Here is a 27289-nt window from a genome sequence, read left to right as displayed (position 1 = left end):
AATTAAATCGCAAATCTATTTAATAGCATGAGTCTAAATTCTCCAGCGGTCCTGGTGGGATTCTGATCAATGGTCCACAGGTCTGGCGGATTGTTCCACAAATTAACCATGAAGCTCAGACCCTCGAGACCAGCGGTGATGCTGATGGATGAAAGACTGTCCTGTTCATTGCGGCTATTGCTTACGTTCTTAATGTGTTGCTTCAACCTGCAGGGTCTTGGAAAGCAAGTGCTTAAATTGCCACTTCCAGCCACCATTTAAATGCTCATGTTACCTACCATCAGCAGCTGCAGGGGTTTAATGTTTGAGCGCGCGTTATCTGCTCCTGGTGTCGTCGGCAGTGTCGGTGTTTTGTGCAGCACCTCACTTGCCTCTGGTGCTGACGGTACTGAACTGTATTAGAGTGTGGCCTCTACCCACCCACCCTGCAACCTTGTCCATGGGGGGTTGTAACTTCAAATATGCTGTAACTCAGTTGGGCTCGACCCCACTGTTTGGAAGGTTCCCGCCCTGAAACGTCACCTATCCATGTTCTCCAGGGATGCTACCTGACCCGCTAAGTTACTCCAGCACTTTGTGTCTTATTTTGTAACCTGCAGTTCCTCGTTTCAGCACTCCGACTGTTTTGGTTTCGGTATATTGTCACGTGTACCGAGGTACAGTGAAAAGCTTTGTTTTGCATGCTGTCCAAACAGATCAGTTAATACTAGGCATAAATACAATCAAGCTAAACTCAAGTGCAACAGATAGAACAAGGGGGAAGATACAGAGTGCAGAATATAGTTCTCAGCACTGTAGCACATTAGTTCCAGAGACTAATGCCCCTGTCCCACTTAGGAAACTTGAACGGGAACCTCTGGAGACTTTGCGCCCCACCCAAGGTTTCCGTGCGGTTCCCGGAGGTTGCAGGTGGTTGCCGGAGGTTGCAGGTATTGGAAGCAGGTAGGGAGACTGACAAAAACCTCCGGGAACCTCACAGAAACCTTGGGTGGGGCGCAAAGTTTCCAGAGGTTTCCGTTCAGGTTTCCTAAGTGGGACAGGGGCAAAAGACTACAGTACCGTAGCTTAGGGAAGGACTGTTCTGAACCCTGTTAATTGAGGGGAAGAAGCTGTTCCTGAGTGTGGTGGTGTGCGCATTCAAGCTTCTGTGTCTTCTGCTGGACGGGAGCGGGGAGACGAAGGAATGACCAGGGTAAGTCTTCTAGAGCTAGCAAATGAGCTATTTGTCAGTGTCAAGCATTGAATCAGCTTCTGTACCTTCTGCAGCACGGTGGCAGGTGGTTGCCTTTTCTCTGCTCATCCATGAGGGAAACATCATTGATTTGTGCTTTTGTCGGCTGCATGTAACTAGAGGTCAGATTTATCATTTGAAGTGTGTTTGCTTTAGTTTGTTGTCGGCTGTTTTGAGAACATTCCTGGAAGGTGCTCCATTACTGAAATAGCATGTTGGATTTTGTGTGAACGAGTGCCCGACCTAATCATCGCTCAATGGGCAGTGTTGTTATCTGCAGACATACAAAGGCTGGCACAGCAGTAAAGCTTTAGCCTCACAGCGCCAGAGACCCAGGTTCGATCCTGACTACAGGTGCTTGTCTGTATGGAGTTTGTATGTTCTCCCCTTGACCTGCGTGGGTTTTCTCCAAGATCTTTGGTTTCAAAGATGTACAGGTTTGTAGGTTAATTAGCTTGGAGTAAATGTAAAATTGTCCCTAATGTGGTGGTGTTAATGTGTGGGGATTGCTGGTCGGTGTGGACTTGGTGGGCCGAAGGGTCTGTTTCCATGCTGTATATCTGTACATCCGATCTAAACTAAACTAAGCTTTCATTGGAGAGGTTTAATTTGCTTGTTCAGTGCAGTGCATAAAAATATATACTATATTGAGTCTGCTCAATAATTAACTGGAGCCTCTGGTTTTCTTTCTTCCAGCACATTTGCATTGAATAATTTCATGTGGGGGGTTCAAAGGAATGTATGAGTTTTGTTACAGCTGAGGATATCTGGGGTATTTGTGACTAAAACAACAGCTGCTAATAGCAAAGTTCTTGCTTAAATGGTGTGGATTTACCCAAGCAGAATATGAGGTTTGCATGTGCTCTCACTCTGGTAATGGAGGGGCCCAGCTAAAAAGGTCCGTGGGCGAATGGGAAGGGGAGTTAAAATGGAATCATAGAATCAAAGCACGGAAACAGGCCCTTTGGCCCAACTAGTCCATGCCGACCAAGATGCCCCATCTAAGTTAGCCAATTTGTCATCACTTGCCTCATATCCCTCTAAAACATTCCTATCCATGTACCTATCCCAGTGCCCTTAAAATGTTGCTTTCATAATACCTGTGTCAACTATCTCTTCTGGCAGCTGTTTGCATATACCCACCACCCTCTGTGTGAAAGCTTTGCCCTTCATACTCCTGTTAAATCTTACCCCCCCCCCCCCCCCTTCATATAGCCAGCAACCGGGAAGTCCAGCAGGCCTGATTTTCATATCCTCTAGATTTGGATATGAAAGGTCTATTTTGAGCTACTAATTTGTCACCGCAATCAATTCCCCTCACCTGGGATGGGAGGTGAGGGCAGAGAGCGTGGGATGTCACGGCATGATGTTATAAAAGCAATGAAATGCCTTGTCTAAAGTAAACACTTGGGGATCTCTCCAGAACAAAGCCAGGAAATAAATGGTCAGCCCAGATCAGCTGCAAACCTTCAGAAAATGTTGCACCATGACTGTGAGAGAAGCAGCCCACGTTCCCCGCTGTCACCCGCGGGTGTGATCCAGTGTTCTCTGTTATGCCCACAGATAGTTCACAAAATAATGAGCTCACTGAAAGAAGAGGTAGTGCTTATTTGTGTCTATTTGTGCCTCATTTGTACAAAAGAATGTGCCACTCGGCATAGCAAGTGAAATGAAATATTTTCAGTTGACTGTGCCTTCAACAATTAAATGGATAGGGGAGGTTTAGAGGGATAGGGGTCAAACGTGGGCTGGTTTAGTTTAGTTTAGAGATCCAGAGCAGAAACAGGCCCTTCGGTCCATCGAGTCTGCACCGACCAGCGATCCCCGCACATACCCTGCACAAACAAGGGACAAATTTACATTTATACCTCGCCAACTAACCTACAAACCTGTATGGCTTTGCAGTGTGGAAGGAAACCGAAGATCTCGGTGAAAACCCACGCAGGTCACGGGGAGAATGTACAAACGTGGTACAGAAAAGCACCCGTAGTCAGGATTGAACCCGGGTCTGTGGTGCTGTAAGGCAGCAACTCTACCACTAGGCCACCGTGCTGCCCCAAGTGTGGAACTAGTGTGGACAGAGCACTTTGGTCAGTATGGGAAAGTTGGACCGAAGGGCCTGTTTCTGTGTTATATGACTGTCTCTCAAACCCATTTGACACCAATTCTGTTGTGTCGGCAGCTGCCCATTCCTAACTGACTGCTGTTAATCATCAAGATCATCAAGGGGAGCAGGGCGGCACAGCGCCAGAGACCTCGGTTCGGTCCTGACTATGGGGGCTGTCTGTAAGGAGTTTGCACATTCTCCCTGCGACCGCGTGGGTTTCCTCCTGGTGCTCCAGTTTCCTCCCACATTCCAAAGAAATTGCAGGATTGGCAGTTAATTGGCTTCTGTAAATTGTCCCTGGTGTGTAGGATAGAACTGGTGTATGGGTGATTCATGGTCACTGCGGACTCAATGGACCGAAGGGCCTGTTTCCACGTAGTATGTCTAAAAACTAAAATAGCATTCCATTCAATTCCTCTCATCACTGGCAACATGGAAAGACAAACTCCTAACGAACCAATCATCAAAGCACCAAAATGGCCTGACTATTGATACAAGGCATATTTAGTTTAGAGGTAGTGAATGGAAACAGGCCCTTCAGCCCACATAGTTCACGCTGACCAGTGATCACCTAGTCACACCAGTTCTATGTTATCCCACTTTCTCATCCATGCCCCACACACTAGGGGCAATTTTACAGAGGACCAACTAACCTATAAACCTGCACATCCTTGGGATGGGGGAGGAAACTGGAGCACCCGGAGGAAACCCACACATTCACAGGGAGAACGTGCAAACTCCACACAGAATGCAGCCGAGGTCAGGATCGAACCTGGTTCTCTTATGCTGTGAGTCATATTATCGTGAAGACACAAGAGACTGCAGATGCTGAAATCTTGAGCAAAAGTAAAATGATGGAAGAACTCGACGGGTCAGGCAGCATCTGTGGAGGGAATGGACAGCCGATGTTTCGTGTTGGGACTATTCTTCAGCCCAGACTAACGACATTTTGGGTCAGGACCCTTCTTCAGAGTGTCGTGAAACTATATGACCATAATTTGGGAAGCAGGCAACAGTTAAATAGATTGAGTTCATCAGAATAAATAAGCAAAAGTAAAAAAAAGAAAATCAGAAAGCAGAGTCATTCTGTCAAACAAAGGCTGGGGGTGACACCACCTGTATGACTCATCAATGTAATACAATCTGTGAGCCTCACTGTTCGGGTGAATCCATACCGAGGACAGGAGATCACTAAAGATTCTGTGACTAGCATTATCATCTTACAGTTTAACTCCAGAACGCAAATCCATTGGCTGCGTTCAAAATGTTACTCACACTGACGCGGTCTGCATTCCAGAGACGTCTGATTGATGTAACTTGAGTGATTTGTACAAAGCTAAGGTTGTTTAATTCAGTTCTTTTGAGAGTATAGCCAGTCACATCAATTATTCCCCTTTTATCTCGGTTCCTTGCAGATAGTTTCACTGCCTGCTTGATTGCGATTACACAAAACTCAGCCATTTCATTCCATGTCCCAACTTCCCTGTGCTAACTGATACATCAGTATTAATGCTCTCCTTGTTTCTAGATTTCCCCACAGCCCCGTTCCTTTATATCCTTGATACCTCCTCCGCCACCTTCATCCTTAGAGTAAGGTGTACCTTTATCAGCCATTGCTAGTAGAGCTAGTGTGGTGATCGATGGTCAGTGTGGACCCGGTGGTGTGAAGAGTCTGTTTCCATGCTGTATCTCTAAACTAAACTGAACTCTGGATCTCATCGCAGTCTTAGTCCAATTTAGTTTGGCTTAATGTTTATTACTGTACTGAGATACAGAGAAAAGGTTTGTTTTGCATGCTAGTTAAAAAGATCAGATATTTCATACGTAGATCCAATCAGTTCAAAGGGGAAGGTGCAGAATGCAGAACATAGTTCTCAACATTAGTTTAGTTCAGAGATACAACCTGGAAACAGGTTCTTTGGACCAACGAGTCTACGCCAACTGACGATCACCCGTACACTAGCTCTTTCCTACGCCCTGGGGACAAATGACAGAAGCCAATTGACCTGCAAACCTGTATGTCTTTGGAATGTGGGAAGAAATGGGAGCACTCGTAGAAAACCCATGCGGTCACAGGGGTGACGTGCGAACTCCGTACAGGCAACACCCCGTAGTCGGGATCGATCGCTGTAAAGCAGCAACTCTATCGCTGCGCCACCGTGCCGCCCAAGATTGTAGTGTATCAGTTTCTTAGACAAAGTCCAATGTTCCCAAAGTGGTAGAGATGAATCGAAAAGTTCCCTAGATTATGGAAGGGTCGATCAGATCAGGATCAAGGGACTGAATTCCAGAAACAGGCTGAGAACAAATGGACTTGATATTTTGGCAACTTTTGGAGTCAAGGAGCTGCAGTGAATGCGAATTCAAGAGACATAGAAGAGAAAGTACGCCAATGTCTGGTGCCATACCGAGGGTTAGGTTTGTGTTTTTTATTGTCACGGATACTGTGGCACAATTAAAATCTTTGGTTCGCATGCTATCCGATCTAATCAGATAATATTACACATCGATAAATACAATCGAGCCAAACTCGGGTTTAAGTTGGGCTTGAGTTTATTGTCACAGATACCAAGGTACAGGGAAAAGCTTTCGCTGCTTGCTAACCAGTCAGCAGAAAGACTATACATGATTACAATCGAGCCGTTCGCAGTGTCCAGATACATTATAAAGGGAATAACATTGAGTACAAGATATGGTCCAGTAAAGTCTGATCAAAGATAGTCTGAGGGTCTCCAATGAGATAGATGGGAGGTCAGGACCTCTCTCCTGTTGGTAGGATGGTACAGTTGCTTAATAACAGCTGGGAAGAGACTGTCCCTGAATCTGGAGGTGTGCGTTTTCACAATTCAGTACCTTTTGTGGAAAAAAGACAGGGGATTGTGGTTGTTTGAGGCCAATCATCACCTGAGGAGAAGAGTCCCTCAGAGATGTAGACTTTATGGGCCGAATGGCCTAATTCTGCTCCTATCACATGATCTTGTGTGCCCCCTAATCTTCTCCTGGTTCAACAATGATCTTCCAACCTTCATAAGATGTATCCTAGTGTTGATCGTCATGGACGCCATAGTCATCATAGATGTTCCCCAGTCATCAATTGCTTCATCATAGACCGACCTCCCCTCAGGGAATTTTTGTTGACTAATAAATGAAAATTGAAATCCACGACAACATTTTATTAATTTATAAACCTTGAAGGGTTTTCTGTTTTTCTATTTTTTAAACTGACTTTTGGATTAAAAGGTTGTTTATTTTGCAGGTTTGCCACCAAGGAGAAGAATGCCTTGCTGTTATATAACGGGCGTTTCAATGAGAAACATGACTTCATTGCCCTGGAGATAATCAATGAACAGATTCAGTTAACATTCTCTGCAGGTCAGTAATTGTTTGGTGTCTAGCTGGTCTGGGGACTGCTGGCATCGTGATTTTATTGGGACTCCTTCATTAAGATGGACGCCTGCGTTGAGGATGAAGGCAAGACTTTAGAGATACAGTGTGGAAAGAAGCTCTTCGGCCCACTGAGTCTGTGCCGACCAGCGTTCACCTCTGAACACTGGCGCTGTGCTACACACTAGGAGCGATTTACAGAAACCAATTACCCTGCAGACCTGTATGGTCTTTGGAGTGTGGGAGGAAACCCACATAGTCCCAGGGAGAACGTACAAACCCCGTAGTCTTGATCAAACCCGGATCAACTCCACTGCTGCGTCACTGTGCCTCCCTCAGAATAAAAGGACGCACCTTTAGAAAGGAGATGAGGAGGAATTTCTTCAGTTAGAGGATGGTGAACCTGTACAATACATTGCCACAGACAGCTGTGGAAGTCTAGCCACTGGTTATTTTAAAGCGGAGAATGACAGTTCTTGATTAGTGAGGGTGTCAAAGTTTACGGGAGAAGGCAGGAAAATGGGGTTGGGATGGAAAAATAGATCAGCCATGATTGAATGGTGGAGCTGACTCGATGGGCTGAATGGCCTAATTCTGCTCCTATCCCTTATGATGTTGTGATGATATTTGAGGTGCTCTCTATCTACTTGAAATCAAGGAAACAGGCAATTCGGCCCATCACTTCTGTGCTGACAAGTGGGCATCCATCTTTATCAGTCCCATCTCCAGCACATGGCTTGTGGCCTTCTATACCTTCACGATTTCAATGCTGGACCAGACACAGTTTGCCTGCTGCCAGTGACTCTGCCTCCACCACTCTCTAGTTGTGAACTCCAAGCTCTCTGGGTGGCAACTATTCCCCTCAGATGCCCTCAAAGTGTGTTCAAGCTGATGGAAACTTAAAGTACCAGCTAAATGTACAAGAAATTAATTATTACACCAGCAGTAGCTAACAAGTGCTTGGACAACTCGGGCAGGTACATGGAAGGGGAAAATTCAGAGGGACATGTGGATGATATTGGGAATATCGTAGATGGGGAATCTTGGTCGGCATGGATGAGTTGGGCCAAATGGCCCATATTTGTGCAGGATGGCATGAAGGGAGTGAGGAGGGTGGATTTTCTTACCTAAAATTGGAGAATTCATTTGGGGAGTAAGTTACCCAAGTTATGATGTGTTATTCCTCCATTTGGTGTGTGGCCTCACTCTGTCAATGGAAGAGACCTGGGACGGAAAGAATGGGAATGGGAGTTAAAATGGTTAAACGGCAGACAGCCAACTTTCAGTCCTCCAATGGTTTGCTATAAATATTTAAGTTGCATATTAACTGGCATCTGCTAACAGAATAGCTGCTGGCAGTAACGGATGCTTGTTCCTCTAACTGTTCCGCTGTTCCTTGAATGCTCGAGGGGAGAGACATGGAAGTGGGAGCCTCCGTATCACAACGATTCTGCCCTGCAGCTGTAAATACGGGTTGTCCAGCGACACGTACTTGATGAACCTCCTGGCGTGAATCCCAGTCCTCTCTGGAAAAAACATCCACTGTACAATCTGTAGTCTGACCATCGGTGAGGCTGGGATTAAAGTCAGCTGTGATGGAGTTCACTATTAGTCTACACTGTGGATGGCAGCAAATGTACCTCGGTGCATGTGACAATAAACTAAATGAAGCATGGGTATTTAGGGGCAGCGGTAGAGCAGCTGCCTCACAGCAACAGAGACCCAGGTTTGATCCTGACCTCGGCTGCTGTCTGCATGTGATGTTTGAATGTTACCCCTGTGACCACATGGGTTTTCTCCGGGATCTCCGGTTCCCCCCCACTTCCCAAAGGCGTGCGGGTTTGTAGGTTAATTGGCCTCTGTAAATTGTCCCTGGTGTGTTGGATAGAACTAGTGGACGGTAATCGCTGGTCGGCACGGACTCGGTGGGCCGAAGGGCCTGTTTCCCCGCTGTATCTCTAAACCTACTCTATTAAATAATCTGCCAACGGTCCCATCTCTGGACAAGCCAAGGGGCAGCAGAGCGAGTATGGAGGGAATCTCGTCTCATCGTGGTGTGTCACTGTTTTGCTTCTCAACAGGCGAGTCGACATCAATGGTCTCCCCGTACATCCCTGGCGGTGTGAGCGACGGGCAGTGGCACACAGTCCATCTACGCTACTACAACAAGGTCAGCCCAACATCGCTCACGTTCACCATGCAAACGTTGTCAAGCCTGGAAATGTACTCAGTTGTTGGTTCTGTCAAGCCAAGAGTGTTTACTTCTTGAGATTAAAAGGTTCTTGATTAGTGTGGGTGTCAAGGGTTACGGAGGTCACGCAGGATAATGGAGTTGACAGGGAAAGATAGATCAGCCATGATTGAAGGACAACCTCGATGGCCCAAATGGCCTCTTTCTGCTCTTACGACTTATGTGCTTATGAACTTTTTATTGTCATACGTACCGACAATGAAACAATGTCATTATTACTTGCAGCAGGCGCACAGCAGACTGTTAGAGGCTGAACATAATAAATAATATATAATAACCATAAACTCAATAAAAAATAATAACCACAATACTAGTATATAAAAATATCCGAAAGACCACAGTGTAAGCAGTCTAGAGTTCATAGTTGAGTTTATCGTAGTCTAGTGTTTGGGAAGAAAAAGTTCTTGAACCTGGAGGTCATAGTTTTCCGACTCCTGCACCTTCTTCCCAATGGTGGGAGTAATATGAGAGTGTGGCCAGGATGGTGTGGGTCTTTGATGATGCTGCTTGGCATTTTAAGGCAGTGACTCCTGCAGATCCCTTCTATGGTGGGGAGGTCAGAACCCGCGATGGACCACACAGTGTCCTCCAATTGTATAATCTCCGTCGTGCCTGGGCATTCGAATTTTCAAACTAGGCATGAAAACGGGAAGAGTTGTGGGTGATCGAGGTAGGCAAGTCCAAAGTCCTTGGTTCAACCATATATAGTTCACAGATTAGTGTTTAGTAATGTTCAAGAGCCTGATGGTTGCAGGGAAGAAGCTGCTCTTGACCCTGGAGGTCGCAGTTTTCTGGCACCTCTACCTTCTTTCTGACGGTCGCAGTGAGTTGAGAGCTTGGCCAGGGTGGTGTGGTTCTTTAACGGTTCTGGCTGCTATTCTGTGGCACCTCCTGTAGATCCATTCGATGGTGGGGAGGTCATTACCCCAGTACCTGTGATGGTCCGGGCAGTATCTGTGGTTCATTGTGGTTTCCAAGCAGCACAACAGGTTCTGGACAAATGGGTACGCACAGTGCGTCGCAGTATAAGTACAGTGATGCCATCCAATGTAACACCAGCCACAGTGATGCTGGCCACAGTGACCCCAGCCACAGTGACCCCGGCCACAGTGACCCCGGCCACAGTGACCCCGGCCACAGTGACCCCGGCCACAGTGACCCCGGCCACAGTGACCCCGGCCACAGTGACCCCGGCCACAGTGACCCCGGCCACAGTGACCCCAGCCACAGTGACCCCAGCCACAGTAACCCCAGCCACAGTAACCCCAGCCACAGTGACCCCAGCCACAGTGACCCCAGCCACAGTGATGCCGGCCACAGTGACCCCAGCCACAGTGACCCCAGCCACAGTGACCCCAGCCACAGTGGCCCCAGCCACAGTGACGCCGGCCACAGTAACCCCAGCCACAGTGATGCCGGCCACTGTAATCATTAAACACGTCCAAGATGCACACTCAAACATGTGATGTGTATCGCTCAAAGCACCTTTCCACAAGTGGCAAAGTTATATTCCTGTGTTGTGGAGCAATTTGAGTTATTTGGCATATTTGGATAATCATCCATTCAATACGATCATTGGTTGTAATTTAAGAGTTCAAATGTTATTCCAGGCTGCCATAAGGTTTCATAGATACATACATAGATACATACATAGGCAATTGGTGCAGGAGTAGGCCATTCGGTCCTTCGAGCCAGCACCGCCATCCAACGTGATCATGGCTGATCATCCACAATCAGTACACCGTTCCAGCCTTCTCCCCATACCCCTTGATTCCGCTAGCCCGAAGAGCTCTATCTAACTCTCTTTTGAATGCATCCAGTGAATCGGCCTCCATTGCTTTCTGAGGCAGAGCATTCCACAAATTCACAACTCTCTGTGTGAAAAAGTTTGTCCTCATCTCAGTTCTAAATGGCTTACCCCTTATTGTTAAACTGTGGCCCCTGGTTCTGGACTCCCTCAACATCGGGAACATGTTTCCTGCTGATTTGTTATTGGTTAATTACTGGTTTATTATGCTGTCCCGTCAAACCATACAAAACATGATACAATCAGGGCGTACATAAGTACAACAGGTAGTGCAAAGAGAAATATATCATGTGAAATGGTGTGCAAACCTATGTAACACAGTGTGCAATGTGTGCAAATGGTGTGCAAACCACGTACAATGGTGTGCAAACCATGTACAATGGTGTGCAAATGATGTGGTAGGATAGTGTTAATGTCCAGGGATCGTTTGTTGGTGTGGACTCGGTGTGCTGAAGGGTCTGTTTCCACGCTATTGTACATGGTGTGCAAAATGATGTGCAAACTATGTGAAATGGCCTGCAAATTGTAAAATTACCTGCAAACTGTGTAAAATGGTGTCAACCTGTGTAAAACGGTGTGGAAACTGTAAAATGTTGTGAAAGCCATGTACACGTCCAGGCCTACCACACCACCTGGGCACAGAATTGCCAAGTCAGGCTGATGGCTGGCGGAGGAATGTTGTGGCCACGGTTTATTGATGCAACACTGCCCAGCACCTCAGAGAGTTGCAGACGCTGCATTAGTATGCACCACTGCACCGACAGCTAGAGCCTGTCTCAGCAAAAGCTTGTCTGATTTTGAGCAGCCTTCCAGTCTGGGAGACAGCACCTCAGAAATTAGCTGCAAAATGAGCAGAAGTCTACGTTGATGACGGAATGACCCAGACTGAACGTGATGTGGAGTGATGCCTTGTCACAGACTAATGAAGAAATGCCAAGATTGTTTGTCTTATGTACCAACAACGGGACAATGAGATTCTCACTTGCAGCAGAATGGAAACACAGCACTGGTACATAACATAACAAACAAAAAGAAAAATCAGCAAATCAAAATCTCCATTAGGATGGCATGGTGGCATAGGGGGTAGAGCTACTGCCTTACTGAGCCAGAGACCAGAGTTCAATCCCGGCTATGGGTGCTGTCTATACGAAGTTTGTAAGTTCTCCTCCCCGTGACCTGCATTGGTTTTCTCCGAGATCTTCAGTTTCCTCCCACACTCCAAAGGCGTACAGGTTAGCAGGTTCATTGATTTGGTATGAATGTAAAATTGTCCCGAGTGTGTGTAGGATAGTGTTAATGTGCAGGGATCGCTTGTGGACTCGGTGAGCTGAAGGGTCTGTTTCCACGCTGATCCCTATAAACTAAACTAAACTAAACGTTACTAATGCAAAAAGCCTGAAATGCAATCAAGGCCGTTCATATTTCACAGTTGAGGTTATTATTGTGCAGTGTTCAACAGCCTGACGGTTTGGTTTAGTTTAATTTAGAGATACAGCATTGGAACAGGCCCTTCGGCCCACCGAGACTGTGCCATCCAACGATCATCCGTACACTACTTCTATTCTATGCTCTCGGAACAAGTTACAGAGACCAATTAACCTGCAAACCTGCACATCTTTGGAATGTGGGAGGATACCGGTGCACCCAGAGGAAACCCACGCGGTCACGGGGAGAACGTACAAACTCCGTACAGACAGCACCAGCGGTCAGGATCGAACCCGCGTCTCTGGCGCTGTACAGGAGCAATTCAGCCGCTGCATCACTGTGTCGCCCTCAAAAAGGTTGTTGGGAAGAAGCTGTTCTTGAACCTGGAGGTCATGGTTTTCAAGCTTCTGTACCTTCCACCTGATGGCGGCAGTGAAACGAGAGCGTGGCTGGGATGTGTGGCGAGGGACTGACTTGCAAGGTTGAGGTTTGATGGAAACAGACATGTTACAAAGCTCGGAGTATCAGTTGACAGCTGTGAATACAATGTTGACACAGCTAACCGCGTTTCTCAGTCAGAGCACGACTGCTCACAGGCTGCCCCATGGACCTGTTATAATTAAACTGCTCGGATCCCAGTCCCATCTTCATTAACCTTCAACCACCAACATCTATTATTTTGCAAATTGACACGGATGTTATTGATACAGCACAGTGAACCAGCGGTAGAGTTGCTGCCTTACAGACCGGGTTTGATTCTGACTACGGGTGTTGTCTGTGCAGAGTTTGTACCTTCTCCCTGTGACTGCGTGGGTTATCTCCTAGTGCTCAGTTCTCCTCCTCGGGATGGAACCCGTGTCTCTGGCGCTGTGAGGCAGCAATTCTACCACTGAGAGACAATATGGTTGCAACTCCTAGACTTGGTCAGTCATGTTCCCAGTGACTAGATGGAGCACATCAGAGCACCATCAAGGGTCTATTATGCCGGGTTAGGACTGGCGTGGCCTGTAGGCAAGAATAGGTAAGACATTTTCTTCCCTAAAGCAAGGCAGTGAACCAACTGAGGTTCTGGGACAATCCAACAGCAATAGGAAGAACGTTCAAACTCCACATGGACAGGATTGTCTCCGGTGCTCAGGGGTTGTGAGGCAGCAGCTCTAACAGCTGCACCACTGCGTTTAGAGATACAGCATGGAATCAAGCCCTTCGGCCCGCCGAGTTCGTGCTGACCAGCGATCACCCCATACACTAGCACTACCCTACAAAATCTTGATCAGAACGGGTGTCAAGGGTTATAGGGAGAAGGCAGGAAAATGGGATTAGGAGGCAGAGATCAGCCATGATTGGGTAGCGGAGTAGACTTGATGAGCCAAATAGCCTAATTCTACTCCTATAATTTGTGAATCTGTATGCACTAGGGACAATTTCTAATTTTTACCGAAGCCAAATAACCTACAAACCTGTACGCCATTGGAGTGTTGCAGGAAACCAGAGTACCCGGGTAAAACGGGGAGAGCGTACATACTCGGTATGGACAGCACCAGTAGTCAGGATTGAGGCCGGGTCCCTGGTGCTGTGAGGCAGCAGCTCTACCCGCTGCGCCACCGTGCTCTTGCCTTTTCTAAGAGCAGTGCAGTTAGAAGCATTGAAACATAGAAAAACAGGTACAGGAGTAGGCCATTCAGCCCTTCAAGCCCTTCAAGCCAGCACCAACATTCAATGTGATCATGGCCGATCATCAGTTGCTTACCAGAGACGTATGAACCAAACACGAGAAGCACTCTCCCTTTCACAGTCTCCGAGCGTGCATGGTATGTGAACTTGAACTCTCTGACATGGTGCTGAAGGATTGTGTTTCCTTTTGCTATTGTGCTGGGCTAAGCGGAAGACAGTTTTTTATTTTTGAGTCCTGTTACTGGACCTGGTGGGGAAATGATAGGAAATTGTTATTTCTGATGCTGTCCCAGGTGTTTGCATTTGATGGCGTATCCATCAGTGTGAAATGTTGTAAATAACCAGATCGGGTATCTTAGCTGCGTTGCATTTCCGGTTCTTTGAATTCAAGTGAACTGTGTTCTGGAACTCTCGCTGCTGGGCTCAGGTATTGGAACCGCCACCTCCACACAGATTCACTCTCAGCCAGTCGTGGTTTTTTGGAACAAAAAACACATAAAGTGCTGGAGTAATTTGACAGGTCAGGCAGCATCTCTGGAGAGCATGGATAGTCATACAGCATGGAAACAAGCCCATGCCGACCAACATGACTCACCTACACTAATCCCACCTGCCTGAGTATGGCCTATATTCCTCTAAAGCTAGCCTATCCATGTATCTGTCTAAACCTGTCTCAACTACCTCTTCTGGCAGCTCATTCCATACACCCACCACTCTTCCTGTAAAATATGTTACCCCTCGGGTTCCTATCAAAGCTTACCCCCTTCACCATAAACCTATGGTTCTTGATTCCCCCACTCTGGGCAAAAGACTGTGTTTAGAAAGACTGTGCAATTAACGGAAGTGGGGGGGGGGGGGGGCGGATTGAACCCTGGAAGGTAATAGATGAACACAGGTGAGGGGGGATTCTTTGATAGGCAGATGGTGGAACAAAGGTCAGAGATGAATAATAGGTGTGACAAAATTAATACAATAATTAGAGCAATGGGGAAGGTACAGAGTGCAGAATATAGTTCTCAGCATTGTAGCGCATCAGTTCCATTGATAAAATCCAATGTCCGCAATGGGGTAGAGGTGAATCATTTGATGAGGTGCCGCACACCTAACTGACCTTGTGTCTCCTTTGTGATTAAATTAGTGACGATGCCAACTGTATCTCCCCTGATGAACCCACAAAAAGTTTTTAAAATACTTTTTACAAAAGGATTTTGAAAAACTCAAGAACAAACTAGAAAATTAAAGAGCAGTGGAGTTTACTGTTTTTGTTCTTCATATCTTTCAACTGGCTGTGCTATTTAAGACACCCATGAAGCCGTAAATTTAACAAAAAACACATAATTTAGTCCCGTGATTATAATCTAAGACCTGTCATTATTTTTGTTTGGCTGGCAGGGAAATAGATGTCTTGGTTTGAAAAACAGCCTGAGACATGATATGCTGTTTGCCAAGCTTGTGCATGCCTGTCCGCATACACGTCATAGAAACTGCGTGGATAAGATTAGACTCTTGTTATTTACTGCAGCTTGAAACCCTTTGAATTCATGAACCAAAACCTGCAAATTGACAACTGATTAGTCAAGACTAGGAACAAGGAACTGCAGATGCTGGTTTACGAAGGAAGAAACTGAGTGCTGGAATAACTCTGCGTGTCGGGCAGCATCTCAGGAGAACATGGATGTGTGACGTTTTGATTCTGAAGAAGGGTCCTGACCCGAAGCGTTGCCTATCCATGTTCGTCTGAGACGCTGCCTGATCTGCTCAGTCACTCCAGCACTTTGTGGCTGCAATTCATTAGGACTGTCAGACTAAGTATGAAATACTGGAAATGGATCGGTCTCACGCTGTACTAATGCCTCGTTTCAGAGTAAGAAGTGAGGTTTTAGAATTTCTGCAGCTTATAGTCATGAGATATACAGCATGGAAACAGGCCCTTTGACCCAACATCCATGCCAACCAAAGTGCCCCCAACTAAGCTCGTCCCATCTGCCCGCATTTGTCCTATATCCCTCTAAAGCTTTCCTATCCATGTACCTGTCCAAGTGACTTTCAAATGCACTTATAGTACCTACCTCAAATACCTCTATTGGAAACTCATTCCACAACACCCACCCACCACCCTCTGAGTGAAAAAGTTGTCCTCAGAATCTTGCCAATCCCACCTTAAAGCCACGTCAAACGAATCTTGATTTCTCTACTCTGGGTAAAAGACTCTCTATCTGTCTAACTATTGCTCTCATGAATTTTTACACCTCTATAAGATCATCCCTCAACCTCCTGCGCTCCAATGAATAGAGTCGTAGCCTGCCCAACCTCTCCCTATAGCTCAGACCCTCGAGTCCTGGCAACATCCTTGTAAAACATCTCTGCAGTCTTTCCAGCTTAACGACATCCTTCCTGTAGCAGAGTGACCAAAGCTGAACACAGTACTCCAGGTGTGGCCCCCACCAACCAAATGTGTGCAGTGCAATCGAGGGAAATCCCGTGTTAGGAAACATTAAAAAATGTTTCACAGAAGGGAGGAGGATTTTCTGCCCTTGCACTTCCTTGTCTTTGCGAATCCCGTTTATTACAACGGAGAAGCAGATAAAGACAGGCTGGAGAATATCGAGCAGGAAAATCCAACCCCAAGGGTCCAGAGTTGTTTGAGGTATTTGTCTGTATTGGTGCCAGTTGGAACACCTTCAAAACCACACCAATATTCATAAATGTTGAAAGTGGAACTGACCCAGTCTAGGATAGGGTTTTACCAGGTCCTGTTCAGTATCTGAGTAAACTGATTGCAGTCAGTATTCTGAGAAGCCTCTTGTGATTAGCTTTTGTACTGACACATAACAACGTCTTGATTTGATTATTTTTTTTGTGTGTTCGATGATTCAATGATACTTTATGGTCACATGTACCTAGGGAGAGTGAAATGCTTTATTTTGCATACAACCCGGTAAACTCATTCAGCAAACTTCACCAAGGCAGTGCACAAGTGTGTCCAGTTACATAAGTTCACTGAATAGTCTCATCTTCTGCCTGCCGCCGCATGCCGCCCCCCCCCCCATTGTTCCCAGCACCCCCACCCCCTGGTTCCCCAATCATTCTCGCACCTACCCACCCCCTCCCTCCCCAACCCCCTCTCCCCCTCCATTCCACCCTCCGCCGGGTCCCCTCTTTGTTCTCGATGATCCACCTCGCTGTTGCCGCCCGCCCGCCCCTCACTCCGCGACAGCCCACCTCGCTCTCGATGCCTTGCACAATTACACACAATTATGTGCAATTACTACCCTGTGATTCGTCCTAGCTACTGACATTGGGCTTGGCTGAGCTGCCTCCAGAGGGATATAGTTTGCTGACATTCACAATTTAGATTTGCAAGAAGAACAATGCCTTGGCTGAGATACGGCAGGACAAATTAATCCCTTGGTATCTGTCGTTGATGCAGGAAGGAAAAGAAATGTCAGAGAAAATCAACATCATCTGGCTGCAAATACAATAGTTTGCAATATTATATCATATAGGTGCTTTAAGTAAAGCTAACTCCCTGAATCTGGTTTCTGGCAACTGAACCATGCTATCATCAACTAGAGAGTGGTCCTGACCTCCCATCTTTCTCATTGAAGACCCCCGCATTATCTTTAATCGGACTTTACTGGAATTTATCTTGCATTAAGCGCTATCCCCTTTATCCTGTATCTGTGCATTGTGGACTATATGTATATATAGTCTTTCCGCTGACTGGATAGCATGCAATAAAAAAGCGTTTCACTGTACCTTGATACATGTGACAATAAACTAACTAAATTTAAAAGGATTTTAATGATGTGTTACCAGAAGGTTTAGGTTTATTATTGTCACATGTACCGAGGTGCAGTGAAAAGTGCTTCGGTTTACTCTCACACTCCAAAGACGTACAGCTTTGTAGGTTAGTTGGCTTCAGTAAAATTGTAAATTATCCCTAGTGTGTAGGATGGAGTTTGTGTACGGGGGGATCGCTGGTCGGCATGGACTCAGTGTTTCTGGTGTGTATCTCTAAGCTATTTCTATCCTATCTCTTAACTATAAACTATCTCTATCTCTAAACTATTTCTAAACTATCTCTAAACTACAAAGCTAATCTTAACACTTTTAGTATTAGCTCCAGTCAAAGTTCTTTGCATTTAGACTGGGGATCGCCATGGTGAAATGACCAAACTCTTCAGTAAATAAACTAATATAGCTGATCGGGAATTATAGCAAGTGCCTGTTTGCTTGTAGGACTACATAGTTGAAAAGGAGGAAGTCATTCAAGACTCCATTCATAACACGACAGGCTAAATAATGCATCATTTATTTGGTTGCCAAAATATAAAATAACATTGTTTGGCAAAAAGTCAGGAATCAACATGCAGAAAGCTTCAATACATTTACAATCTCTCTCCTTCCCTCTCTGAATTAATTTCCTCACTGCTTTTGCACGCCGACAATACAAAGAAATTTTCCTTGGATTATCGTTTCCCATTCAATTGCCCTTTGTTCGGTCTGAAAAACATTTAGCTTAGCCAGTTGCCGTTGGAGGTTTCTGGCCGCTGAAAGGATGATCTGATAGATGAAGTATGCTTTTGTCTTGAGGAGGCCGGCCGAGTGTTGTGTAGGGATGCTCGGGGAATAAAGAAGCACTGGGGCAAACAAAGGACCAGAGAAATGTTTAGACCTGCAAACTTTGTGAGCTGCTTAAATCCTTTCAAGCTTCCGATGGCAATGAATGCTCACAGACCTAGCAGCATGTGTCTTTAAAGGAACAGTCTCTCTAAGATGGAGTGTTTGGCAAACATACAACATGGGACATGGAGGTGTACAGCACGGGAACAGGCCCTTCGGCCCACAATATCCATGCCAAACATGATGCCAAGACCAACTAATCTGCCTGCAAGTAATTCATATCTCTCCGTTCCCTGCATGTCCACTTGCCGATCCAAAGGTCTCTTAAATGCCGCTATCATATCTGCTTCCACCACCACCCCTCTTTTCATGTTTATTCATCAGTCTGAAGAAGGGATCTGACCAGAAACATTGTCTGCCTATTCCCTCCACAGATTAAGTTTTGTTTACAGATACTGTGCGGAAACAGGCCCTTCGGCCCACAAGCTTCAGGCTGACCAGCGATCACCCCATATACACTAGCACTATCCTACCGACTAGTGACAGTCTAGAGTTTTACCAAAGCCAATTAACCTACAAACCTGCACGTCTTTGGAGTGTGGGAGGAAACCCAATAGTCAAAGGGCGAAAGTAGAAACTCCGTACAGACAGCACCTGAGGTCAGGATCGAACCTGGGTCTTTGGCAATGTAAGGCAGCAACTCTACTGCTGCACCACTATGATGCCTGACCTGATGAGTTCCTCCAGCACTTGTTGGGTTGGGACCCTTGAGAAGAAATACAGTCAGTTCCACACTTTACCCTGTTCAATTCTATAAAAGGGAGCTTTGATTAACATAGAAACGTGGAAAATAGGTGCAGGAGCCGGCCATTCAGCCCTGTGAGCCAGCACCACCATTCAATATGATCATGGCTGATCATCCAAAATCAGTACCCCATTCTTGCTTTTTCCCCATATCCCTTGAATCCATTAGCCCTAAGAGTTAAAGGGTTTCGGCCCGAAACGTCGCCTATTTCCTTCGCTCCATAGATGCTGCTGCACCCGCTGAGTTCCTCCAGCAATTTTGTGTACCAGCCCTAAGAGTTATATCTAGCTCTCTCTTGAAAACATCCAATGAATTGGCCTCCACTGCCTTGTGTGGCAGAGAATTCCACAGATTCTCAACTCTCTGGGTGAATTTATTTTTTTGTCATCTGTCCTAAATGGCATATCCCTTATTCTTAAACTGTAACACTCCTTAAGATGGAGTTAAGATTCTCCTACAGAAGTAACTACTTTAGAATCCCTTTACACGGTCAATGAAAGGATTCACTTATTTCCTTTATGTGTCCAAGTGGGCAGCAAGCAGTGTAATGCGATTGTGGGGTTACATCCCTTGGATCATTTTGGAGATCAAAATCACGAGAGTACAAAATCATGAGAGGAATAGATTAGGTAAATGCACAGAGTCTCTTGCTCAGAGTCGGTGAATCAGGAACCGGAGGATATAGGTTTAAGCTGAGGAGGGAAAGCTACAGTAGGAACCTGAAGGATAACTTTTTCTTTACACAAAGGGTGGTGGGTTTATGGAATCAGCTGCCGGAGGAGGTGGTTGAGGTAGGTGCTATCATAACATTTGTAGATATATGTATTTTTTGTATATGTTTAAAATTTCGAACATGTAAAACAAAAAAAGTTAAAAACAAAGCAAAATAATAATAAAATGAAATAAACAATAAACCTATACACAAGTCATTGAATAACTTCTCATAAACATCACAAATTAAATCTTACATGTGCAAAAAGGAGTAGGAGGAAGTGTGTGTTATTCACTTATCATACGCCTTCTCTGCTACTCATCAATCAATTCACAAACTTTATCTCATCTACACACACACACACATATATACACACACACACACACACACACACACACACACACACACACACACACACACACACACACACACACACACACACACACGTACCTTTGGATTGGTACATGGATAGGAAAGGTTTGGATGGATATGGGCCTAGCACAGGTAGGTGGGACTAGTGTAGATGGGGCATGTTGATCGGCATGGGCAAGTTGGGCCGAAGGGCCTGTTTCCACTCTATATGACTCTTATGAGGGAGAAGGACTACTTTGAAGCCTGCTGTTTCCCACTGAGAGCAGAACTACATTGGATAAATCATCTCAAGCTGTTTGCATATAGCTGCCGGCATTTGGCAATAAGGGAGCTGATTGGGTTGAATTCCCAAGGTTGGAGAACCATGTGAACACAACTAACCACATGAATGCGTTTGGCAAATCCCATCAGGTTTATGTTCTCTATAAATCAAATGCACTGTATGTCGAGCAAATTGGTTTGGCCCAAAAAGGCCAAGGTGTTGGGAAGTTATTGGAGCGGTGTCACACACAGATGATCACACTTCTGGAATGCAAGGAAGCATTAACATTTTGCTCAGAAGAGCCTTTGGGCGAAATGATACATTTGTAAAGTAAGCATTTCAAGATGTTAGATATACACCAAAATAAAGAGGAAAAGTATCTTTTCCAGATTGACTCAACCTGTTGGTTAAAGGAACCGCACTTTCATGGGAGGAGTGGGAGAATATAGAGGAGATGTTGTTAAACTGAAAGGGATTACAAGGACGTTGCCAGGACTCAAGTACCTGAGCTGTAGGCTGAGGTTGGGCAGGCTAGGAATTTCTTCCCTTGGATTTCAGGAGGCTGAACAGGTGATCATATAGAGGTGTACAAGATCATGAGTGGAATAGATAGGGTAAATGTACATAGAGTCTCTAACTCAGACAAGGGGATTCAAGTACCAGTGGACATAGGTTTAAGGTGAGAGGAGAAAGATTTAATAGAAACCCGAGGGGCAACTTTTCTACACAAAGTGGTGCTGTATGGAATGAGCTGCCAGAGGACGTAGTTGAGGAAGGTGTTATCACAAAGTTTAAGAAACATTTGGACAGTAACATGGATGGGGCAGGTTTAATAGGATATGGGCCAAATACCGGCAGGTGGGACTAGTGTAGATGGGGCATGTTGGTCAGCACGGGCAAGTTGGGCCGAAGGGCCTGTTTCCACGGTGAATGTCTCTGACTCTATGAATTTCATAACTCAAGTGGTGAATGGTGTCACAGAGTCATGCAGCACAGAACCAGACCATTCAGCCCATCACGTGTATGCTGGTGATCAAGTGCCTGTCTACACTAAACCCATTGAGTATGTTTTGAAGCAATTTATATAATGTGCTTTTAAATGGATTTGATGTATGGTTTAGTTAACTTGTTTCTCGTAAAGAACTTGCCCCGCAGCGAAAAATCCTTCGTTCCCAACATAGACCATCCTTAGAAATATGAAGAAAATCTTGAGATAGATGCAATGCATATCTTGAGAGCTGCAAGGGAGATTTTACATGTAAGCGAGTGATTTTAAAAATATGTAATTTAAACAGGACTAAACATGCACTAATGCCCTCAACTCTCATGACACCTGTATAATTTTCAGTGCATTTGTTTAACCTTCTTGATTTGTTGCTTTTGCTTTGTGCCAGATGCAAGAAAGTTTGCACGTTGTCCCCATGCTTTCTCTATGTGAAGTAGTGTGCAGAAAAAGCAATAAAGTTGTACCTTGACCTTTGTTTAACATGCATGGATACATACAGAACTAACTACCTTGGGATAATACAGCTGCAGAAATTTCAATGCATCCTCCCCACCATCAAAGGGAGTCTACAGGAGGCGCTGCCTCAAATAGGCAGTTAAATAGGCAGTCTTTGGAGCGCAGAAGGTTAAGGGGGGACTTGATAGAGGTCTTTAAAATGATGAGAGGAATAGACAGAGTTGACGTGGATAAGCTTTTTTCATTGAGAGTCGGGAAGATTCAAACAAGAGGACATGATTTGAAAATTAAGGGACAGAAGTTTAGGGGCAACATGAGGGGGAACTTCTTTACTCAGAGAGCGATAGCTGTGTGGAATGAGCTTCCAGTGGAAGTGGTGGAGGCAGGTTCGATTTTATCATTTAAAAATAAATTGGATAGGTATATGGACAGGAAAGGAATGGAGGGTTATGGTCTGAGTGCAGGTAGATGGGACTAGGGGAGAAAAAGTGTTCGGCACGGACTAGAAGGGCCGAGATGGCCTGTTTCCGTGTTGTAATTGTTATATGGTTATATGGTTAATGTCATCAAAGACTTATACAGCCCTGGCCGCGCACTCATTTCGCTTCTACATTCGGGAAGAAGGTACAGGAGCCTGAGAACTGTGACCTCCAAGTTCCAGAACGGCCTCTTCCCATTGTTGCACTTGAGCCGGAAATCAAATGTACAATTTTGAGAAACTAATGGAAGAACTGCGTAAATTGGTTTACAAATTGAGCAACTTTAGGGGTGGCACAGTGGCGCAGCGGTAGAGTTGCTGCTTCACAGCGCCAGAGACCCGGGTTCGATCCGGACTACAGATGCTACACGTACTGAGTTTGTATGTTCTCCCTGTAATCGCGTAGACAGCATCGATAGTCAGGATTGAACCCGGGTCTCTGGCGCTGTAAGTGAGCAACTCTACCGCTGTGCCACTGTGCCACCCGCTTATTCTTAAAACAAATTGCAAACTATGCTTGTTCTTTTCTCCATCAGCCAATGATTGGGAAGTCTGGTGTTCCCCAAGGACCTTCCGAACAGAAGGTTGCCGTGGTTACTGTCGATGACTGTGACACCTCAGTGGCGTTGCGCTTCGGAAGTTTAATTGGAAATTATTCCTGTTCGGCGCAAGGAACACAGTCGGGATCCAAAAAGTAAGTCTTCACCTAAAAGAATGCACTTTAACAAATTCCTCATGTTGTTCCGATAGGTTGTGGCCACTTTTTAAAACACAAAAAATATATTTTCCCATTCTTATGGCGCAGTGCCCAGCTGACCTGTGCAGAAAGCTCCAAGTCTAGCCAAATGCTGAGTGAGGTTACCTGCACTGAACGAGATGAACAGTGTGGAGAAACACCCCTCGATCTTCGCCATTTGCATGTCACAAGTTTCTCATTGCAAAATTGACCCGCATTCATCATCTCTGCTTCCTAACTCCACCTCAATTTTGGATCCAATTTTCCAAATTGCCCAGGGTCCCATGGGCGTTTACCTTCTGGACCTTCCATGTGGGAGGCCTGACTACTGTCCCATGTAGTCTACATCACCCTCACTATTCTCATTGATACATCAAATGAGCGGCACGGTGGCGCAGCAGTAGAGTTGCTGCCTTACAGGGCTTGCAGAACCAGAGACCCGGGTTCGATCCTGACTAAGGGTGCTGTCTATATGGAGTTTGTACCTTCTCTCCATGGGTTTTCTTTGCGAGATCTTTGTTTTCCTCCCACACTCCAAAGACATACAGGTTTGTAGATTAATTGGCTTGGTATAGTGGTAAATTGTAACTTGTGTGTGTAAATAGTGTGAGTGTGCGGGAATTGCTGGTCGGTGTGGACTCGGTGGGCCTAAGGGCTTGTTTCCGCGCTGTATCTCTAAAACTAAAACAAAATGAAACCTTCCCCTCACAAAACCGATCTTGTCACATTTGGCCCACATCCTCCAAAATGGGGATTATGGTTATGTATGGTGATGGTCTTGCTGGGCATTATGCAAAAGAAGCATTTCACTGTAGATAGACACTTGAACAATCTCTGATATCTCCATACCTTTTCTTGATCTCACTGTCTCCGTCACAGGAGATAGACTATTAACTGGCATCTATTATAAACACACTGACTGCCACAGCTATCTAGACTACACTTTCTCCCACCCTGCCACTTGTAAAGACTCTATCCCCTACTCCCAATTCCTCCGTCTATGCTGCATCTGCATCCAAGATGAGGTGTTCCACACAAGGACCTCTGAGATGTCCTCGTTCTTTAGGGAACAGTGGTCCCAATCTTCCATCATAGATGAGGCCCTCACTAGGGTCTCCTCGATATCCCGCAACTCCACCTTTGCTCCCCCTCCCCCAGTTGCAACAGGGACAGAGTCCCCCTAGTCCTCACCTTTCACCCCATCAGCCGTCGCATACAGCACATAATCCTCCGACATTTTCGCCACCTCCACCCCTTTCCACTTTCCACAGAGACCGTTCCCTCCGCAACTCCCTGGTCAACTCGTCCCTTCCCACCCCCTACCCAGGTGCTTTCTCCTGCAACCACAGGAGATGCAACACCTGTCTCTATACCTCCCCCTCAAATCTGTCCAAAGACCCCGGCAGTCTTTTCAGGTAAGGCAGAGGTTCAATTGCACCTCCTCCAACCTCATCTACTGTATCTGCTGTTCCATGTATGGACTCCTGCGTATCTGTGAGACCAAGCGCAGGCTCGGCGATCGTTTCATTGAACACCTCCTCTCAGCCCACCTAAATCTACCTGATCTTCTGGTTGCAAAACACTTTAACTCTCCCTCCCATTCCCACACTGACCTTTCTGTCCTGGGCCTCCTCCATTGACAGAGTGAGGCCCAGTGCAAATTGGAGGAACAGCACCTCATAATTTGCTTGGGTAGCTTACGCCCCAGCGGTATGAATATTTACTTCTCTAACTTCAAGTAACGCTGGCTTTCCCTCTCTCTCCATCCCACCTCCTTCCCAGGTCACAGTCTGACTGTCCCTGATTACATTTAATCTCTTTGCTTTTTTGTTACCTCCTAGCTAACAATGATCTATTCTACATTTCCCTTGATCTGCACACCCTTTGATGTCCTTTTCTCACACCTTACACTTCCTTATCTCTGTATCTCCCCTCCCCCTCCCCTGACTCTCAGTCTGAAGATAGGTCTCGACCCGAAACGCCACCCATTCCTTCTCTCCAGAGATGCGGCCTGTCCTGCTGAGTTACTCCAGCATTTTATGTCTATCTTTGGTTTAAACCAGCATCTGCAGTTCCTTCCCAAGCATTTCACTGTACACGTGACACTAAAGAAACCATTGAAATCCATCCTCTCCATCGATAAATGTGTTTTGAGGTCTAGCAGCAGCATTAATTATCAAATTGACTTTTGCCAGTATAATTTAAAATCTCTATTTACCACAAAGTGAGATGCCAATAATGTGCCCTGCAGTCACTGTTTCAGATGTGTTGCATTATTCATAATGTCCTACCGTGGAATTTCAAACACAATTGGATGAGGTTTCTTACGAATCTCGACATGTTCTGCTAAACTATCTCGTCCACATTTATCTTGGGGGGGCAGATATTTGGAATTTCTTTGTTTTGATTGATTCCCTGGATCCATCCCTAGAATAGCTCTTTCTTTGCCCAATCCAATAATAATATAACAATGAATTATGGTCTCCGAAGCTTTGGAAGCTGAGAGGAGACCTGATAGAAATATATGAAATTATAAGTGGCATAAGCAGGGAGACGGTAAGAATGTTTTTCCATGAACGAGCAACACAGTGGCGCCACGATCAAGTAGCTGTCTTACAGCGCTAGAGACCCAGGTTCGATCCTGACTGCGAAGGCTGTCTATGTGGAGTTTGTACGATCTCCCTGTGGGTTTTCTCCAGGTGCTCCGGCTTCCTCGCACACTCCAGGTTTGTAGCTTAATTGGCTTCAGTAAAATTGTAAATTGTCCCTAATGCGTGGGATGGTGCTAGTGTATGGCTGGTGGGTGCGGACCCGGTGGGCTGAAGGGCCTGTTTCCGTGCTGCATCTCTAAAACTAAACTAAAAAACAAAACATAGCTTTAAGCTATGGATTATGGATCCATATATGGATTATGTGCTGGCAGAATAGATGCGTTTATCTTGGCATTATGTTCCGTATGGACATTGTAGGCCGAAAGGCCTGTTCCTGTGCTATTCTGTTCTATCAAAGGTAGACACAAAATGCTGGAATAACTCAGCGGGACAGGCAGCATCTCTGGAGAGAAAGAATGGGTAACATTTTGGGTCCAGACCCTTCTTTAGACTCGACCAGAAACGTCACCCATTCCTTCCCTCCAGAGATGGTGCCTGTCCCACTTAGTTACTCCAGCATTTTGTGTCTATCTTCAGTGTATACCGGCACCTGCAGTTCCTTCCTACACAATACTGTTTTACGGATGTGTTCATTCCGATCTCTTTCTTTCCTTGCCCCGTGTTGTATTACCCATCCAAAGGTGACTGACTTTACTCCCTAAATAACCACCTCAGCCAAATATGTGTTGGCAACGAGAATCAACAGACATTAAACAGTCAAACATCTACATTTTCCAACATTGCTCATTGAAGGTTAGTTACCCATCACAACTCTCACTGCCCCCATCCAGACAAGAGAGGTGGGGGTGGGTAAGTGATAGGTGGATACAGATGAGGGGTTTGGTTAGCCGATGGGTGGAGTAAGTGACAAAGGCTGGAGGTGAAAAAAAGACAAAAGAGTGTTGGATAAGGAGAGAAGAGGAGGTGAAATGGAAAGCCAGAGGGAGCTGTGTGGGGGGGGGAAGGGGATAGGGGGCAGGGAAGGGAACGTGGGGTGACTTAGTGGGAGAACACTGGGATGGAGGGGGGGAGGGGGGGTGGAGCACAGGAAAGAGAGAGCGGATGGGGAGGGGTGTGTCCTCACTCTGGCATTGGAGGAGGCCCCGGACAGAATGGTCAGTTCGCGAATGGAAGTGGTATTAAAATGGTTAGCAACCGGGTGATCCAGCAGGCTTTACACTTTAGAGATGCAGCGTGCGCACAGGCCCTTCGGCCCACATAGACCGTGCTGACCCTGTACACTAGCACTGTCCCACATGCTAGGGACAATTTACAATTCACAGAACCAATTAACATACAAACCTGT

The 27289-nt window shown here is 45.9% G+C and overlaps 1 protein-coding gene across 5 annotated transcripts in view; it reads left to right on the top strand.

The window, feature by feature from the left end:
• celsr2 (cadherin EGF LAG seven-pass G-type receptor 2) overlaps positions 1 to 27289 on the top strand; it is a 190378-nt gene that overhangs the window by 101627 nt on the left and 61462 nt on the right. For all 5 annotated transcript variants that reach the window (XM_033042557.1, XM_033042559.1, XM_033042558.1 and 2 more), the window contains exons 4-6: positions 6595 to 6710; positions 8804 to 8892; positions 23133 to 23290. In XM_033042557.1, the coding sequence (XP_032898448.1) occupies positions 6595 to 6710; positions 8804 to 8892; positions 23133 to 23290 (363 nt within the window). The remainder of the gene's footprint in view (positions 1 to 6594; positions 6711 to 8803; positions 8893 to 23132; positions 23291 to 27289) is intronic.

The sequence above is a fragment of the Amblyraja radiata genome, chromosome 24 (assembly GCF_010909765.2).
Source record: "Amblyraja radiata isolate CabotCenter1 chromosome 24, sAmbRad1.1.pri, whole genome shotgun sequence".
Classification (NCBI taxonomy): domain Eukaryota; kingdom Metazoa; phylum Chordata; class Chondrichthyes; order Rajiformes; family Rajidae; genus Amblyraja; species Amblyraja radiata.
This window is presented reverse-complemented; position numbering and strand designations above follow the sequence as displayed.